Genomic DNA, 20,538 nt, shown 5'->3' with positions numbered 1-20,538 from the left:
TAGGTGTGTGATGCAGGTTGGAGAAACAAAGATATCAAGCTTTTGATCAGGACAATGTCCTTTAGTGGGAACTTGGGCATGAGAAACCATGGACTGAGAAATTGCTAGACTGGGAATCAAACACAGTGAGCAATCATAGAGTCAGAGTGGCTGCAAGTTAGAAAAAGCAGGATTTTGAATGAACTTGCTAAAAATGATTGACAAAGGCAGGCTCACAATTTATAAACTTGCCATCCATGTTACCTCAGAATACAGGTAGTCAGGAAATCTATTATGTATGCAAAAAAAAAATGCTCACGACAAAATCCTATTGTTTCTGACCCATCAAGAAGAGCTGATTACATATTTGTTATGAGATGTCAGCATTCAAGAAGTTAGTAACCTAAAATATAACTGTGCAAATTCTATTTATGCAGATGCATGAAGTTCTTATTCAGCTTATTCTTGAAAACCTGGAAATTAAACGTTGGCTCTTCAAAATGGACACTGAATTTGGCGGAAGAGGTACTGCATACTTTGATGTCTCACACCTGCCATGTTATCATCAGACCCTAAAGGAATTTAGGAAAGTCGGTCCTTCTGTTTGGCTGAAGAGGAGATGGATGCAGGTACATACACTTTGATTCCAATATTTGATTTAGGAGGACCAGCATAGTTATACACAGTTTTTTCATTCATTATGTGCTATATCTTTCTATGATGTAGGCGATTATGGTCTTTCCATGACCATGATTGTTTTGGCTCATTTTTCTACAGAAGTGGCTTGCCGTTGTCTTTTTCTTTATAAGGTAGGTGACCCCAGCCATTATCAATACTCTTCAGAAATTGTGTAAGCAGTGATCACATAACCAGGACCTGTGATATGCACCAGCTGCTGACTGATACAACCATCCACTATCTGCTCTCATAGCTTCATACGACTCTGACTGGGGTGGGAGGGGGGTGGACTAAGCAGGTGTTACACCTTGCCCGAGGGTGACCTCCAGACTAGTGGAGGGAAGGAGCACCTTACACTTCCTTTAGTAGAGACATGTCACCATCGCACAACCAGTATTTGGGAGGGGGAACTGCAATATCTTTACATCTAATCTATTTTAAATTGAGTTTATTGTCATGTGAGGTACGGGTACAATGAAAAACTTGCCTGCTGCAGGAGCACAGGGTCATCAGTACAGACAACACAAAGCATAAATTCTACATAAAATATACAATACTGCGCAAGCATCTTAGGCATCCTAGACTATCTTTTATATGGTTTCAGATGGTCTGGTCTCCACAGAGCCCTGATCTCAATATCATTGAGGCTGCCTGCAATTATCTGAAGAGATGGAAACAGGCAAGACAGCCAAAGTCTGCAGAAGAACTGTGGCAAGTTCTCCAAGATGCTTGGAACAACCTACCAGCTGATTTTCTTATAAAACTGCATGACAGTGTATCTAACAGAATTGACGCAGTTTTAAAGGCAAAGAATGGTCACACCAAAAAATGATTCAATTTAACTTTTTTTAAATAAGGAGTGCTCTTTATAGTAAATTTTTTGATGATTAGAATTTTTCATTTCATTATTTTTGAAAGCATCTTCACTGTACAGTATGTTTTACATGGCGCCTAAAACCTTTGCATGGTACTGTACAAAGTGGAAAGAGGGAGAGAAGGGAAAATTTTTAATTATTTACCTCTTCATTACTGAATTTAACTTTGCACCTCCACCTAAAGCCCAAAAGAGAATTGTTTTCATGAGGCATTACCCTTTGCTGCCCTTTAAACAAAGCATTAGCAATTTATAACTGATCTGCAATGTGTTGCAGTTACTTCTAAGTTGCAGTGGAATCTGAATACCTAGTGATAAGGAAGAGGCTTGTTGAATCTTTTGTTCAGGCAATCTAGAACCTATTCTCTTCCTTTTGGTCCTGTCTCCAGGTTTGAAATATTCATTTGGTTTTGCATAAAATATGTTATGATCCCTATCTGAAATACTCTGTAACATTTTCCATTCTCCAGCACTTTTCTGTTTTTGTGATTATGTGGGGGAAAGTTTCACTTTTCCTACTGAATGTGAATGAATTTTAATGAAAGCAAAAATATTAGCAGATCTCAGCAAAGGTTCACATAGTGTCCTTTGGCAAAGAATACTATAATTTATTGCATTTACTTCAGTTACAAAATCCAGTCTAAAGCAGCTATTTAATACTTGTCTGCTTCAGTGACATTACTGATCAGAAGATAATTTTGTTCATTATATTGGTTAACAGATAATATTGTTCAAGGGTCTAGTGTTTAAAATCGATTTGCATTTGTGATCTGGTAACTGTGGTACATTATTCGATGCAATAATTCCCCTTTGTGAGACACTTTGCTGCATTGCTCAGTGGCTACAATTACTTTCATTCAAGATCCTATGTGAAGAACCCAGGATCTATAATATGTGACAACATAAGCATGGAAAACTAACAAATCAGTAATGAGCTCAAGGTGGCAAACTACAGGATTTTAGTTGTCATAAGCACAAGAGCTTCTGCAGATGCTGGAAATCCACAAACAAAATGCTGGAGGAAGCCGGGTCAGGCAGCATCTGAATAAAAAGTTGACATTTCAGGCTGAGACCCTTTATAGAGTCACAGAAACAGGCCCGTTGGCCCATGTAGTCCATGCTGAAACCATTTAACCTGCCTACTCTCATCGACCTGCACTAGGATCATTACCATCCATGTATATATCCATGTACCTCCATGTGGATGTATCCATCTACTTTCAGAACTGTTTTCAATTTGAATATAACAAAAATATTTGTTTTTGATTCAAGAATGAAAGCTTGTATTAAAAAAAACCTCTTTGATCTATTACGTTTGAATGTAGTTTTCCTATGCAAAAGTTTAAACACTAAAGGTAGCAATATCTGGCTTTTCCTCATTGATTTACATTAGTCACGAATAATTGCAGAAGTTTGTACACCAACTGAAACTAATGTATGTTTATTAAGGTCATTCCGGAGTAGCAATCAATGATACCTGTCACTGTTAGAAAGTCATTGTTCATCTTGGGAAGCATTGTAGACAAGAATGGGAGGATAGACCTCTGAGCATTCTCCTGTTTTCACCAATGACTTCAACATCCAAATGTAAGAGTTGGACACTTACAGAGAAGTGTTGTTGGTTCAGGAATCCAGGAAGCTCTCCAAGTTGGAAATAAAGAGTTGCTGTCTCTTTGGCATGATCTCCTTGTCACGAGGTATTTCAAAGCTTGATTCATAGCAAAAAGCTGAGTGAATAGTTAACAAAAGAAATAGGAGCAGGAGTAGGCCATCCAGCCCGCCAAGCCTGCTCCGCCATTCAATAAGGTCACGGCTGATATGGCCATGGACTCATCTCCATCTACCTGCCTTTTCCCCATAACCCTACTATGCAAAAATCTATCCAACTTTTTCTAAAATGTATTTTCTGAGGTAGCCTCCACTGCTTATTTGTGTTCTTATCTAACCTGGATGGCAGCTGTACTCATGGTTTGATAGGCAACCTTGAAAGCTGAAATACTCAAGGTGTAGTAATTGCAATTAGGAATATTTTAGTGGGAGAAAAAAATGGATCAGAAAGAATGTTGCAAGTCTTTTATTGATCACTCAACCTTTTTATCTCCAGAAGGTTCTCAACTGGTTGGGATCCCAGTGTTAGCAGTTTAATATATTTTCATATGTTGGGCAGGATGTAATGTTGAGGCTTTGTAAGACACTAGTAAAGCCTTATTTGGAGTATTGTGAACAGTTTTGGGCCATTTATCTTAGAATGGATGTGCTGACATTGTAAAGAGGAGGTTCACGAGAATGATTCCGGGAATGAAATACGAAGAGTGTTTGATGGCTCTGGCCTGTGCTCACTGGAATTCAGAAGAATGAGGGGTGACCTCATTGAAACCTATCAAATGTTGAAAAGCCTAGATAGAGTGTATGTGGAGAGGATGCTTCCTATGGTGGGGGAGTCTAGTACCAGTGGGCACAACCCCAGATTAGAGGGATTCCATTTACAGCAGAGATGAGGAGGAATTTCTTTAGCCAGAGAATGGTGAATCTGTGGATTTCACTGCCACAGGTGGCTGTGGAGACCGTCATTGAGTATATTTAAGGCAAAAATTGATAGATTCTCGATTGGTCAGAGCATGAATGGTTATGAGGAGATGGTAGGAGATTGGGGCTGAGAGGGAAATTGATCAGCCATCATGATGGGTCAAATGGCCTAATTCTATTCCTATATCTTATGGTTTTATGGTAGTTATTGTTACAAGAAGCCAGCAGCTCATTGCTCTAGACAGGTATATTTTCCTGCAAATTCCCAATAACGAGGCATCTTTAAGTCCTTTTAAGATTCCTTTACTACAGGATGTGAATTAAGAAGCATTAAGCAAGTCCCATGACCAGGTCAGAACCTGGTAAGCTGTTCATTGGGGTAGCAATCTACTGGAAGAACTCAGCAGGTCAAGCAGCATCTTGAGGAGGAATTGTTAAAGATCTGGGTTGGAACTCTCCATCAGGACAGTTGTTTGGTTATTCTGATTCCAGCATATGCAGTCTCTTGTGTCTCCAAGCTCTTTGTTGGTGTGGATTCATGTTGGAAGGGAGAGAAATAAGATTGCTTACTGTGGTGTTTGGAGGGAGTGAAGGTCAAGGGTCATCTGAGCGGAGCAAGTTGAAGGTAGAGTTGATAGGATGAAGACAAATGGCACTAAGGATACGTTACCAGATAAATATTGGAAGAGAAAGTAAGTATAACAGGTGCTTTTTTTTACAGGTTTAGGGTTCTTAGTTTGTTATGTTATATTTCTAGGACATTATCAGCAATGGGTAAAGTAAACAGCCCTGTGTTAAATGGCACTGGGTATGAGAAGAATAATGTCAATAATGCATGATAGGCAATGTGTTATAATCTTATATATAAATAACTGGCTGTTGTCCCATGATGAGTACATGATAAGTTGGAGAATATTCTTCCTCTCTTGTATCAATTATTTTTACTGATAAAACTCTGAAGGAACTCAGCAAGTCAGGCATCATCTATGGAGGTGAATAAACAGTTGACATTTCAGGCCAGGAACCTTCATCAGGAATGAGAAGGAATGGGACATTCTATCTTCTGCCTTTACCCATCCTGCTCTTTTCCCCCTTATTAATCCTTCTCTTTCTGTTATCTAATGTTTCATTATGTTTTTTCTTTTTGATGGATGGTACATTGTGAATGGAGATACCAAATATATATGGGTGTATCTTCCCTTCCAAAAATTCTTCATCTCCTGATGACTCCTTCTCCTTCATTCTCACTCATGTTCATCATTCTTTTCTCATTCCAGCTTCATCTTCCAGCATTTTGTGTGTGTTGCTTGGATTTCCAGCATCTACAGATTTTCTCTTGTTTGTAATTCCATTATCCAAATCATTGATAAACAATGTAAAAAGTAACGGTCCCAATCCTAACCCCCGAGGAACACCATTAGTCGCTGGCAGCCAACCTGCATCCTGCCTGTCAGCCATTCCTCTATTCATGCCAGTATCATTCCTGTAATGCCATGGGATTTTACCTTGTTAAGCAGCCTCATGTGTGGCACCTTATCAAATGCCTTCTGAAAATCCAAGTAAATGACATCCACTCCTTCTCCTTTGTCCACCCTGCTTGTTACTTCCTCAAAGAATTCTAACAGATTTGTCAGACAAGATTTTCCTTTACAGAAAGCAAGCTGACTTTAACTTCTTTTATCGTTAGTCCCCAAGTACCCCGAACCTCATCCTTAATAATAGACTCCAACACTTTCCCAACCATGAGGTTAGGCTAACTGGCCTATAATTTCCTTTCTTTTGCCTTCCTCCCTTCTTAAAAAGTGGAGTGACATTTGCAATTTTCCAGTCCTCCAGGACTACGCCAGAATCAAGTGATTTACAAAAGATCATGACCAATGTGCCCATTCAGCAACTTCCTTCAGGACTTTGGGATATAGTCTATCTGGTCCAGGTGACAGCCACCTTAAAGCCTTTCAGTTTGCCTGGCACTTTTTCCTTTGTAAAATTCCTCTACAGTAAAGACTGAAGCAAAGTACTTAGTAAGTTCATTTGCCATTTCTTCGTCCTCCATTAATACCTAACCAGTATCATTTTCCAGTGGTCTAATATCAACTCTCCCCTACCTTTTAGCATCCTGCTTTATATTATTGGCTAGTATGTCCTTGTATTTCATCTTTTCCTTTCTTGTAGCTTTTTTAGGTGGCTTCTGTTGGATTTTAAAAGCTTCCCAATCATCAAACTTTCCATTCATTTTTGCTACACTAGATGCCCTTTCCTTGGCTTTTATGCAGTTCTTAACTTCCCTTGTCAGCCACAGTTACCTCCCCCTGCCATTTGAGAATTTATTCCTCTGTGGGACAAATCTATCCTGCACCATGTGAACTATTCCCTTAAACTCCAGCTATTTCTGCTCTGCCGTCATCCCCGCTAGTATCGTCCTCCAATCCATCTGGACAAGCTTCTTACTTATACCTCTGTAATCCCCTTTATTCCATTGCACTACTGATGCATGTGACTTTTGCTTCTCCCTCTCAAGTTGCATCCTTTTAAATCTCTATATGCCCTCTCCAGCTTGACAATATGTTCCCAATAACAGGGTAACTAAAATGTTTGCAAAACTGGACACAGCACTACATTACGGAAAACTTGTGCTCCTGAATGGCAGGAATACCAGTACAGACAAAGCTAACGATCAAGGTTCAAGTTCAAAGTAAAATTTATTATCAGAGTACGTGCATGCCACCACTCACAACCCTGAGATTCTTTTTCCTCTGGGCACACTCAGCAAATCTATAGAATAGTAACTGTAAACAGAATCAATGAAGGAGATAGAGCATAGAAGACAAAAAACCATAAATCCAACTATAAGTAAATAGCAATAAATAATGAGAGCATGAAATAACAAGATAAAGAATCCTTGAAGTGAGATCATTGGTTATGGGAACACCAAAATTACAAACCCCATTTCCAGAAAAGTTGGGATATTTTCCAAAATGCAATAAAAACAAAAATCTGTGATATGTTAATTCACGTGAACCTTTATTTAACTGACAAAAGTAGAAAGAAAAGATTTTCAATAGTTTTACTGACCAACTTAATTGTATTTTGTAAATATACACAAATTTAGAATTTGATGGCTGCAACACACTCAACAAAAGTTGGGACAGAGGCATGTTTATCATTGTGTTACATTACCTTTCCTTTTAATAACACTTTTTAATCATTTTGGAACTGAGGATACTAATTGTAGTAGATTTGCAATTGGAAAGTTTGTCCATTCTTGTTTGATATAAGACTTCAGCTGCTCAACAGTCCGTGGTCTCCATTGTCTGATTCTCCTCTTCATGATGCGCCATATATTTTCAATAGGAGATAGATCTGAACTGGCAGCAGGCCAGTCAAGCACATGCACTCTGTGTCTACAAAGCCACGCTGTTGTAGCCCATGCAGAATGTGGTCTGGCATTGTCCTGCTGAAATAAGCATGGACGTCCCGGGAAGAATCATCGCCTTGATGGCAACATATGTCTCTCTAAAATCCTAATATACGCCTCAGAGGTAATGGTACCTTCACATACATGCAACTCACCCATGCCGTGGGCACTGATGCACCCCCATACCATCACGGATGCTGGCTTTTGCACTTTTCGCTGATAACAGTCAGGATGGTCGTTTTCATCTTTGGCACGGAGAACTCGACGCCCGTTTTTTCCGAAAACTAGCTGAAATGTGGACTCATCTGACCACAGCACACGGTTCCACAGTCTTTCGGTCCATCTGAGATGAGCTCGGGCCCAGAGAACTCGCCACCGTTTCTGCATAGAGTTGATGTATGGCTTCCTCCTTGCGTAATACAGTTTCAAGTTGCATTTCTGGATGCAGCGACGGACTGTGTTAAGTGACAATGGTTTTCCGAAGTACTCCCAAGCCCAGGTGGCTATAATTGTCACAGTAGCATGACGGTTTCTTAGGCAGTGCCACCTGAGGGCTCGAAGATCACACGCATTCAACGGTGGTTTCTGACCTTGCCCTTTATACACTGAGATGTCTCTGAATTCTCTGAATCTTTTCACAATATTATGTACTGTAGATGTTGAAAGACCTAAATTCTCTGCAATCTTGTGTTGGGAAATGTTCCTTTTGAACTGACTAACAATTCTCTCACGAATTTTGGCACAAAGGGGTGAGCCATGACCCATCCTTGCTTGAAAAGACTGAGCCTTTAATGGACGCTACTTTTACACCCATTCATGATACCTCACCTGCTACCAATTAGCCTGCTTAATGTGGAGTCGTCCAAACCGGTGATACTTGAATATTCTGTGCACTTTTCAATCTTATTTTAACTCTGTCCCAACTTTTGTTGAGTGTGTTGCAGCCATCAAATTCTAAATTTGTGTATATTTACAAAATACAATTAAGTTGGTCAGTAAAACTATTGAAAATCTTTTCTTTGTACTTTTGTCAGTTAAATAAAGGCTCACGTGAATTAACATATCACAGATTTTTGTTTTTATTGCATTTTGGAAAATATCCCAACTTTTCTGGAAATGGGGTTTGTAGATTAATGTAATTATTCAATTTTTTTCAAGAACCTGATCGGTGAGGGATAATAACTGTCCTTGAACCAGGTGGTGTGGGTCCTGAGGCACTCGTACCTTCTGCCTGATGGCAGCAGCGAGTAAAGAGTATGTCCTGGGTGATAAGGATCCTTGACGATAGATGCTTCTTTCCAATGACTATGTTTCATATAGTTGGGACGGCTTTACCTGTTACCTACTGGGCCAAATCCACTACCACTTATCGATGAAACTCCCACAAATATAAATAAATGCAAGGTCTGTATGATGAGCAATGTTGATAGAGACTGAATAAAATGTCCACATGTTTGCTTGCTTTTCATACTTAATTTTACTGCGCCATTTCATTGCAATTAAAATTCTGCCGGCTTAACTTGTTTAATCACAATTCTTAACTATATTTATTGACAACATGGAAGTAGTGTATACACTTTATTAAAAACACATTTGTGGAACCCGGATACAACCTGAGAGAAATAGTCAAAGAGACAACACTAGGCGACCAAAACATAGGCGACATAAAAATAACCACAGAAGATTTTTTTGTTGCAAGGAATTCTATGAGACAAATATGGATAGATATATTAATAAAAAAAGGAGTGAAAATGATAAATTGGGGAAAAATCCATCTGAGCTTGAAATTTTAAGACCACATACTTCTGTAATTTGAGACTCCCCAAGCAAATTATGTTGTTCTCTTAATGCTCATCTAAAAAGCAACATATGAAGTCTGATTTCTAATCAATAATTTGAATGAAATAATAGGTTTTGGAATGATAGCTTAACTAAAGGTAAATGTGAGAAAGCAAATATTTCTTGGAGATTTTATCACTGAACATACAGAGGCTGAATAGAGTATAATATCTGGAATTCTGTTTTTATTTTCAGGTTAATACTGTTGCCTTATCTTTGTAGCTTTATGCTCTGACACATACATGATTACAGAATTACCCACACTGATTAAAACTAAAAAAATGTTAGGATGGAAATATAAGCCAACAAAAAAAACACAGATGCTTGACTCCTTTTTTACAAAAAAAATGTAAACTCATTGGCACTTTAATCGGTACCTCCTGTAACTAATAAAGTGGCCTCTGAGTGTATGTTGATGGTCTTCTACTGCTGTAGCCCATTCACTTCAAGGTTCACCATGTTGTGTGTTCAGGGATGTTCTTCTGCAGACAACTGCTGTGACATATTTGAGTTACTGACACCTTCCTGTCAGTTTGAACCAGTCTGACCATTCTCCTCTGACCACTCTCATTAACAAGGCATTTTTGCCTATAGAACTGCTGCTCACTGGATGTATTTTGTTTTTCGCACCATTCTCTATAAACTGTAGAGACTGTTGTACATGAAAATCGCAGGAGATTTGCAGTTTCTGAGATAGTCAAACCACCCCATCTGGTACCACCAATCATTCCACATTCAAAGTCACTTAGATCACATTTCTTCCCCTATTCTGATGTTTGGAATCAACAACAACTGAACCTCTTGATCATATCAGCATGCTTTAATGAACTGAGTTACTGCCATGTGATTGGCTGATTGGATATTTGCATTAACAAGCAGGCATACCTAATAAAGTGGCCGCTGAGTGTAGGTCTTGGACTCTTGCCTCTTAGAACTGAAAGAAGGGCTGTTCTCCCCTTCCACAGATCCTGCCTGTCCTGCTGAGTGCTGGCTAGATTTTCTGTTTTTGTTTATAAGGGAGAAATGCGTCTGTTCTAGATAAGACTAATTATAAAGCAGTGCATATTTATCTTCCAGCCTTGTATATTGTACTTGGTTGGCTTTAGTCTCATTTTAGTATTTACCTGTTATTTCATTATTTCTTGCAGTATACCTAAAACTCATTATCTGTCAGGAAACATTTGCAAAGCTAAATAGTTACCTAATATATAGCCTGTATGTGTCAGAATATTTCAAAAGAGAAGGGAAACAGTGAGGTCAAGCATCTTTTGTAGAGTAACTGATCCCTGTGTTTAAAACAAAAACGAGATCTATGCAAAGAGTGGGGAGGGAAAACAAAGCATTTGTTCTAGAGCATTTTGGTCTGAAGTTGAGAATGGATCCTGTATCACTGCATTAGATGCCAACAATCACTGTTGCAAGATGGATGAGCTGAAATGGGTTGCATACCCTTGATGAGTATCTATCTTTTGGAGTATCTATCTTTTCCCCTATTTATGTGTGATATCAGTAATGAATGAAGCTTGCTAGCCAAATTTCTGACCTCCCAAGATCCCTTTTCTTCACTTACTTTAATTTGCGTATAATGAGTGGAAATACTCATTATACTCAATATACAGATAGTACAGGTGCATTTCTTGGCACTCTTGAAATAGTCAGGACATTTCTCTTCCTGCTGGCACCATCAGAGAGGACATACAGGAGCCAGAGCGCATGCACTCAATATTTTAGGAACATTCCTCCACCGTCAGATTTCGGAACAGCAAATTAACCAGCCCATGAATGCTACCTCACTATTTTACTCTCTTTTTGCACTACAGTACTTATTTAATTCAATATTTTATATTATTGTAATTTACAGTATTTTATTATGTATTGCACTGTACTGCTGCTGCAAAACAGCAAATTTCACAACATATGCCAATGATATTAAACTTAATTCTGACTTCTGTCACACTATATTGCTTTCAAGTCACATTTGTACCTTTAGTCACCTGAGGGAATAAAGTATGACCTCTAAGGAAAAGCATGCACAAAGATGAAGTTGGAATTTTCAGTGACACTGCAAAAAAGAAATTATTTTAAGAATGCATTGGAGTAGAAAGTTTTCCCCTTCATTTTCAGTCCTCATGCAGGATCTCGGCATGAAATGTCGGTTCTTTATTCCTTTCCATAGATGCTGCCTGATCTGCTGAGTTCCTCTAGCATTATGAATGTGTTACTCTGGGTTTCCGGCCTGGTGATTATGGTGAAAAGTGTAGGGGGAGACATTGCCTGCCAAGCTGTGGATAGATCCAGCTGACGTCCAGGCGCTTGCACTACTCAGTGCAGAAGAGACCACTTTTCCAGATGATGGTGCATGATAGAGATAGGCATTAGATTGAAGGCTGCCTACAGGTATAACTATTTAACAGAAATACAGCACCAAAGAAGGGATATACAGACCTTTGCACTGTATATACCACAATGAGCCAGAAGGAGGCATGTCTGTTGCATTGTAAGAAATCCAGTATTAGTATTCTTTCAGATATAACCCCCTCACCATTCCAACACCCCCCCTCACCATCCCCACAACTTATCCCCCCAGGTCTCTGTGTCTCCACAGGGTGCCCCACCAAGCAGCCAAGCTGAGAGCTGATAAAATTGATCATCTGTTTCCCTGGTGAATTCAATTATCAGACAAGCCCCTGAGGCACCAACCTACAATAATGTGGAATGAGCATCTTAACTGCTGCACTATCAGATTAAAAACACAAACACACACACACACACACACACACACACACACACACACACACTCTCACTCTCACACACACACACACCCTCACTCACACACCCTCACTCCTTGTTAAGTGTTGCAATACCTGTACACCATCAGGTCCTCTGACCATCACGGTGAGAATTTTGGCACATCAGGCATTGGTGCCACGATCTGACCAAAATAGCACAATGATACAACAACATTTCACAATTTTGGTGTACAATGTAGCTCTTGGATTTTGTTTTTATTTTCAACAACCATGAGAGTTTAGAATATCTGTTGTTATTTCAGAGATTTTTTTAATGTATTTTGTGCTTTGACTTTTTTTTAAAAAGCCTCTGCATCTTCAGATGTGTAATCAGGTCTGATCTTGTAAGCCTATCCCATAAAATATCATCAAGCACTCACTTCAATATGGTGGAACAATAGGGGTCCTTCCCTGCAGGGTGGAATGTTCTAAAATATGCTGTATTAAGAAAAGAACAGTAAAAAAAATAAATGGATCTTATTCCACATCTATATCTAAATGTTCAAAAGCTAAGCTGACAGGGGTTGCAGATGATAACATTTGCTGGCAGAGCACTGCTTTTCATCGCACAATGTGAATACCGTAGTAGAGAGGCATATCGTAAAACCGTATGGAACAATTCCCATAAATATCCATGTTGAGTAAGAACAACAATGCTTCTGCAGAGTGCCATGAACTAGTAAGGTGGTCTGTTTGTAAAAGAAATGCTCACAAGGTAACCTTTTAGACACTGGCCAGATGATATTTTTGGGTTTTTGTCAACTCTGTATGGCAGTTCCATTGAAGAGTCATGCACAAAATTACTTTTCCTTTTCAGATGATAGCATATTTAAATATTTTCTGCATTTTCTCATGTATTTACATTAAGTTTATATAAACATGGATCTTTACAATGCAGTAGTCATTGCAACTTCCTGACTGTAACCTCCGCATTATAATCTGGATTTCCATGTATTTATAATCTTATCGCTTGGATCAAGGATCACACTGTTTCATCTAGTGTAGGACCTCCCAGAGCACTTGACCAGCTGTGCTCCCAGAAAGGCCTCAACAGCCAGTGACGCCCACCCTATTCAAAACACTCAGGAAGTATTAAAATTAAAAATACAGTATAGAATATTAAATCTAAAATAAACACAGACACACAAACAATTAAACACATTTAATTTGATATAACTCTGCTTAAAAGATTTGCTTACCATTTTCCATGGTGGATTTCCTTGCAAATCATTATTGTACACCCAATTCTCTGCTGCAGTGTTTAAGAAAAAACAGATGGAAAATTCATCCTTGGGTTGTTCCAAGGCACCTCCTATCAACTGATTTAAAGTATCAGATGCAAACGCCCGTGATCAGGTCAGTTGAAAGCTGTTTTGATTGAAACTGGTGTGCATGTTAGGGAGAGAGAGAAAAAACATTATTGATGGCTTAGCTTGTTGGGGAGAAACACTTGGGTTGTATTTCTAGTTTGTAGTTTTCAGAATTCACTTTTATTTTTCTATCACAGTTACCACACAACCTTCTCATCTGGCTTTTCTTTGTAATATGAGACAAGTTCCACTGCTTTCCAAAGCACGAAGAAATGCACAGCCCAGAATGATTCTTTATCCATCATCTTTTACCTAATTCCAGGAATTTAATGTAACTTTTCCTCAACCCTTACTTTTCTAGGCAGTATTTAATTGCAGTGCCCTGCTGGTTATACTATACAAGACATTTACCTTGGTGAATTGCCTTATAAACCAGCTCTTCTATGTAATACTGCCTTTGCACAGTTTTTGTATATGTTATCAGAACCAGCATATGTCGTGGAATTTATTAACTTTGTGGCAGCAGTATAATGCAATACATAATAATAGAGAAAACTGCAAATTGTAGTAAATATATATATTTTTATTTCTAAATAAAATACGAAGTGCAAAATAGAAATTTAAAAACTAGTGAGGTAGTGTTCAAGGGTTCAATGTCCATTCAGAAATCGAATGGCAGAGGCAAAGAAGCTGTTTCTGAAAGATTGAGTGTGTGCCTTCAGGTTTCTGTAACTCCTTTCTGATGGTAGCAATGAGAAGAGGACATGTCCTGGGTGTGAATGGGGTCCTTAATCATGGATGCTGTCTTTCTGAGGTATTGTTCCTTGAAGATAACTGGATACTATGGAGGCTAATGCCCATGATGGAGCTGTCTAATTTTACAACTCTCTGCAGCTTACCTCCATCCTGTGCAGTGCCCCCCACCCGCATTCCAGATGGTGATGCAGCCAGTTAGAATGCTCTTCATGTGATATCTGTAAAAACTTGCAAGTGTTTTAGGTGACATACCAAATCTCCTCAAACTCCTAATGAAATATCACCGCTGTTGTGCCTTCTTTGTAGCTGCATCGATATGCTGGATCCAGGTTAGATCTTCAGAGATATTGATACTCAGGAACTTGAAATTGCTCACTCTTTCTGTTTCTGATCCCTCCATGAGGACTGTTTTGTGTTCCCTATCTTGCCTTTTCTGAAGTGCCCAATGAGTCCTCAACTGAACTAACCAGGATCTGGAAGCATTGCCTCCCTTTTTCAGCAGTTAAATTGGAAATTTGTGGGACTACTTTGTTAAACTTTGGCATGAAAATGCTAATTGTCACACTCATAGGTTCTGCTTGTATTAGTAACATTTAAACTCAAGATGTTTCAAAGCAGTTACAAAGCTAAATTAAAGAGTATGGAAGAGGTGAACACTTATAACTCTGGTTTGGAACATTTGGAAATGAATGTACTAAGATAGTGGGAATAGAAAACCTTATTTAACTTCAAAAATTTCAAGTTTTTAGCAGTAAAAATGTCCCAAGGTACTTCATATGACATCACTAGATGCTGGAAATATGGAGCAACACACTCCTGCCTATATTCCCCCTCTCATTTGGATTTGCCTATCACCAGCCAGCTCTCACTCCACTCCCTCCCCCTCTTCACTGGTTTATCCAAGTTAACTCCCCTCTTTCTTTACTGCTTTGAGCAACTGAATTTAAATTTACCATCTGCTGAAAGGGATTTTCACTTCATAACACCACAGCTTCTGCACAGGACTGTGGATTACTATCCAGTTAATATAACCACTATAAGCACTAGGGATTCTGCAGATGCTGGAAATTTTGGACAACACACACAAAATGCTGGAGGAGCTCAGCAAGTCATGTAGCATCTATGGAGGGGAATAAACAGTCGACATTTTGAGCCGAGTCCCTTCATCAGGACTTGAAAGGAAAGGGGGAGGAGATAAAGGGCTGCAGAAGAAGGAATTTAATAGGAAAGGACATTGGGCCATGAAAGAAAGAGGGAGATAACTATCTCCTCACCTGCCCATCACTTCTCTCTGGTTTTCCTTCTTAATGTTCAGCCCTTTACCTCTTCCACCTACTCCTCCTAGCTTCTCACTTCAACCCCCTCCCCCAACCCATTCATCTTCTCCCTCACCTGTCATCGACCATTTTGTACTTCATCCTCCATCCCATTTTATTCTGGCTTCTTCCCCCTTCCTTTCCAGCAGAGAAGAAGGAACACAGCCCAAAATGTTGACTGCCCCTTTCCCTGCACAGGTACTACCTGACCTGCTGAGTTCCTCCAACATTTTGTATGTTACTTCGTATAAGGTATTAGGAAATGAAATCCATTCTTGAGGTGTATTAAGATACATAACTAAAGGAGTTAAGTTTTCAGGGACATTGAAATGTGTTAGAGTTGCAGCAACGTAGAGTAATGTGCTGCCCCTAAATACAGGAACAAAACATTGTTTGTAGATCAAGGAAGATAATGAGGGGAAGCTACTTATTCATTCCTAAACTGATAGAAGTTTACAGTGCAAACTAATTGGAATATGTGACCAGAAAGCTGAAACAGTATTTTGTAATGTATGCTACCGAAAATGAACTGACATGTTTTTTTATTTAATTTTTGTCTTATATCACAATGACAGGTTTATTAGAGAGCTGTGTAGGAAATGTTCAAGATTTTTCACTATGATAGTGCCTAATTAATTGCACCTCATAAACCTGTTAATATGGCAAATTTAGATGACAGTTTGTGCTGTTTGAAATGCAGTTGGGTATTATATATATTAAAAAAATTCCTTGATAACGATTGAGCCACTCATACCAGGAGGTCTTGGATATGATTACCAGCTCATCTTAGCTGATCTTGGTCAGGACCCCAATTGTATCCAGCATCTCTGGGTTAGGGAGGTAGAAAATGCAGCCAAATCACACCACTTGTCGGTGACCTCTGCTGACAAGTATAGATGCGTGAATGTAGACAGAGAAAAGAATGCACTTGACTGTGACGTCCTTCATGGTCGGCTACCTACTGACACTCACCAACATCAGCCATGGAGAACAGCCACTTGGGACAAATTCCAGAGGGCAGCAAGTGACCATGGAACCTTAACCTCACAGGAGAAGGGGAGGAGAATAGCAGAAAAAATATTATAAATACTGTATTCAGAAATGGAGCTATTTTTTGTTTACCCTCTTGTAAATCTACATGTGCATACTTTAATTATTGGGAGTAATTGGTCTCAGCTTGAAGAAGGGTAATTAATCCAAAGAAAAGAAGAAAGTGGACCCCATGTGGTATTTAAGAAAAGAAAATGTAGCTGAACAGAAGAGTGCAAGATGGAAGAGCTTCTGGGATCCTATGCCAGGCATTTAAAGCAGTTGTTTTCTGCTTGTGTGTTCCGGCATAACATATGTGTCCCTATTATTTTATAAAAGAAAAAAAGGCTCTTCAGTTTTAAACAGGCCTAAGTCTTTCTGTGGAACTCGGGCTGAAGTCTGGATAATGAGCGACGCAGCCTCTCAAGGTAGAGTGAGCAGATAATACCATGTGGACACAGAGTATGTATGCTGCTCTCAATTCCACTTAATGCATGCTGAAGCCACATCGAATTGCATTTCACATAAGTGTGATGGGTCATTAGATATAAGAGGAAATTGTCTCAGATGGGTTCAATAGACGCAACAAATATTTTACAAAACATTTTCCATTAACAGTGAAAAACAAAAAATGAGGCATTTGTATAGTAATATGCTAACATAGTGAGTCCTTTTGCAAGGGGATTGTGCAATATGTACTTCTGCTCTAAGAGATAAAAACAATGATAATTGAACATTCCTCAATTTTAAAAATATACATTTTACATTTTGGATACTGAACAGCATTTGCGTAGAAATAAAATAAAAAGGCAGTAGATGGATAGGGGAGGTGAGGTGATTAAGTAACATATTAAATCGCAGAACCAATGCTAAATTCACTGCATTTTTTCGTTAAGAAGATCAGTCAATTGTGAAGAAATATGGCACATTATCCAGCCCCAAAAACGCTCCACATGGGGTGAATGGCCATGTGGCATTCGACCTGAGTTATGACATCAGGAAAAGCACCCCCCCCCCACCACCACCACCAACTTAGGGAAAGGGGCCTCCGAGTGTTTGCATTGGAATTTGATTTCACCGCAAATGAATGTGATTCAAACTGTAACTAGTTCCAAAGTTTGGCAGTATGAAGTAATATTTAAAATTCAACACTTAAAAGCCACTCAATAGTAGAGAGCAGAGTCATGCAACAGTTATCCAACTGTAACCATTTAAGATCAACATCTGGAGTTGGATTAAATTGAGGACAAGCTATACAGATTGCATTTAGGTTCCCCAGGAGTGTAGACGGCTAATAGCTGATTTGAGGTTAAATTAGGAATTGATTATTGTTCATTTACCTTGGCAAGACCTGCCCGAACTGTCCTTGAGGACGTGATGAAGAACCACCTTGTTGAATTGCTGCAGTCCTTCAGGTTAGGTATTCCATTAATGTTGGTAGGGAATACCAGAATTTAAACCTGGTGGTAATAAGGAACAAATGGCACAAATAAATTCTTCAGATGCTGAAAATCCAGAGTAACAACACGCAAAAAAAAATACTTGAGGAACACAGCAGGACAGACAACAGCTACGGAAAACAATAAGCAGTCGACGTTTTGGGCCAAGACACAAACCGTCCTGATGAAGGACCTTGGCTCGAAACATCACTGTTTATTTCTCTCCATAGATGCTGCCTGGTCTGTTGAGTTTCTCCAGCATTTTGTGTATGTTTTGACAGTGTATTTCCAATTTGGGATTTAATGTAACTTAGAAAGAAAAGCAGGTGCGATGGCAGTCTGCTGCCTAGTCCTTCTTGGTAGTGGAAATTGTGCGTTTGAGAGGTGCTGTCAAAGTATCCTTGGTGCATCAGTCAATCCAGTGGTCTGCTTTATCCTGGATGGTGTCGAATTCATGAGTGTTGTTGAAGCTCCATTCAACCTGGCTAACAGAGAGCATCTCATTACATGTACTGTACCTGAGATGATTTGTCGATGATGAAAATTTGTGAGGAGTGTGTTGCACCACTCATCATCTGACCTACTCTTACAGCCCCCAGTAATTATGAGGATGGACCAGATACATTTCAGATAGATAATTTGATTGCTAAGGTAACTGTAAATGAACAACCTCCTGTGATAGGGCTGTCCTGAGCTTGACAATATAACATTGTATTTAGAACTTGGCTGTTTAGAATATAGAACATAGAATAATACAGCACAAGTTATGGCCCCACGACCACAATGTTGTGCCAACCTTTTCACTTACTCTAAAATCAGTCTAACCTTTTCCTCACATATAGTCCTCCATTTTCTTTCATCCATGTCCTAATCTAAGTGTTTCTTAAATGACCCCAAATGTATCTACCTCTACCACCACTTCTGACAGAGCATTCCATACTCTGTGTAAAAAAAACACTACCCCGACATCCCCTTTATACTTTCCTCCAAATTATGCCCTCTCATATTAGCCATCCCTGTTTATATGGATATTTGGAATTACATCTTATTTTATAGAATGGTAGAAGTCTGGGTCACTCTCCTTGTTGTGCCTGGAAGTCAATTTAAAAATTTTAAACTGAGATTGATAGCTTTTCATTAGGCAATGGTATTAAGCGATACAGGGCCAAGATGGATGGATAATGTTAGGATACAGATCAATCATGTTTAAATTGAGTGGTGGAACAGATTCAAAGGACTGAATGGCCCTCTCCTATTCCAAGGCAGTTTGATAGCTGATTTTATACAAAGGACATTATGGTGTGATTACACTACTTGTGAATAATCTGGAGACCTGGGCTAACAGACCAGATAATGTGAATTCACTCTAGCCAGCACACTTCTGTCAGTTGGCTCCTGTGGAACATAAAAGATAGTCAGCACCTCAGGAGATCGGGGAATAAAAGGGAATGTAAAGGATTTCAGTCCGGGCAGGGATCCAAATAGGTAAATGTATGTCATTTATGCAGTGTGCTGCTTTTTTAATTCAGAGAATTTAAAAGAAATAAAGCATTAAAGATCTCATTTAAATTGTATTAAACCTGAGCAATGCTATAATTCCAGTTGCTAGTAACTTAAAATGGTAATTTAAAACTACAGGGTAGAAATTTATGATTGCCACTTTTCTCGCACAAATGCTTAAAATGTGCATTCTGAATTACTTCCACTTCCAACGTAAACAATTGTGTGACAAAATTGTGCAAGAGTGAACAAAACTCTGTGACTGCTGCAACATCTTTACACACCGTTATGAAGGTTGGACAGGTGGCATGGCCTTTGTAGTGTGGGACAGGAGTACAACCCTCATTATATCTGACCTGCATAAAGCACAAATATACACTCAGTGGCCACTTTATTCAGTACCTTCTTTGTCTAATAAAGTGGCCACTGAGTGTACGTTTGTGGTCTTCTGCTGCTGTAGCCTGTCCACTTCAAGGTTCGACGTGTTGTGTGTTCAGAGCTGCTCTTCTGCACACCACTGTTGTATCACATGGTTATTTGAATTATTGTCACCTTCCTGTCAGTTTGAACCAGTCTGGCCATTCTCCTCTGACCTCTATTAACAAGGCATTTTCACCCACAGAACTGTAAACTCTAGAGACTGTTGTGCTTGAAAATCCCAGAAGATGAGCAGTTTCTGAGATAGTCAAACCACACCATCTAGCACCAACAATTATTCCACGATCAAAGACACTTAGATCACATTTCTTCCACATTCTGATTTCACCATGTCTTCATGCTTCTATGCATTGAGTTTCTGGCACATGATTGGCTAATTAGATATTTGCATTAATGTGCAGGTGTACTGGTGTCACTGATAAAGTGGTCACTGAGCGCAGGTTTGTATAGTTCTTCAATTTACCGCTGAACTGTTCCTGAATGGCCTTAAAATAAGATGATTAGTAATATTTAAAGTGCCTTGAATTATTGGTATATATTTTAATATCCTATTCAATGAGGCAGAAGTAAAGGAAACTGATAAATTTATTCAGAGTCTAAATTTTGTTTAGGACTGAATCTGCTTTTAAGTAAAAACCCTTAATCTGCAA

The 20,538-nt window shown here is 39.0% G+C and overlaps 1 protein-coding gene across 10 annotated transcripts in view; it reads left to right on the top strand.

The window, feature by feature from the left end:
• The window catches only part of iqch (IQ motif containing H), a 185,769-nt gene that overhangs the window by 72,689 nt on the left and 92,542 nt on the right, over positions 1-20,538 (top strand). For all 10 annotated transcript variants that reach the window (XR_009508418.1, XM_059953001.1, XM_059952999.1 and 7 more), the window contains one exon: positions 417-608. Coding sequence is in view for 9 of the 10 variants with exons in the window: in XM_059953001.1 (XP_059808984.1) it covers positions 417-608 (192 nt within the window). In the remaining variant the exon portion in view is untranslated. The remainder of the gene's footprint in view (positions 1-416; positions 609-20,538) is intronic.

The sequence above is a fragment of the Hypanus sabinus genome, chromosome 28 (assembly GCF_030144855.1).
Source record: "Hypanus sabinus isolate sHypSab1 chromosome 28, sHypSab1.hap1, whole genome shotgun sequence".
Lineage (NCBI taxonomy): Eukaryota > Metazoa > Chordata > Chondrichthyes > Myliobatiformes > Dasyatidae > Hypanus > Hypanus sabinus.
The sequence above is the reverse complement of the archived record's forward strand: the minus strand, read 5'-3'. Positions and strand labels throughout refer to the sequence as shown.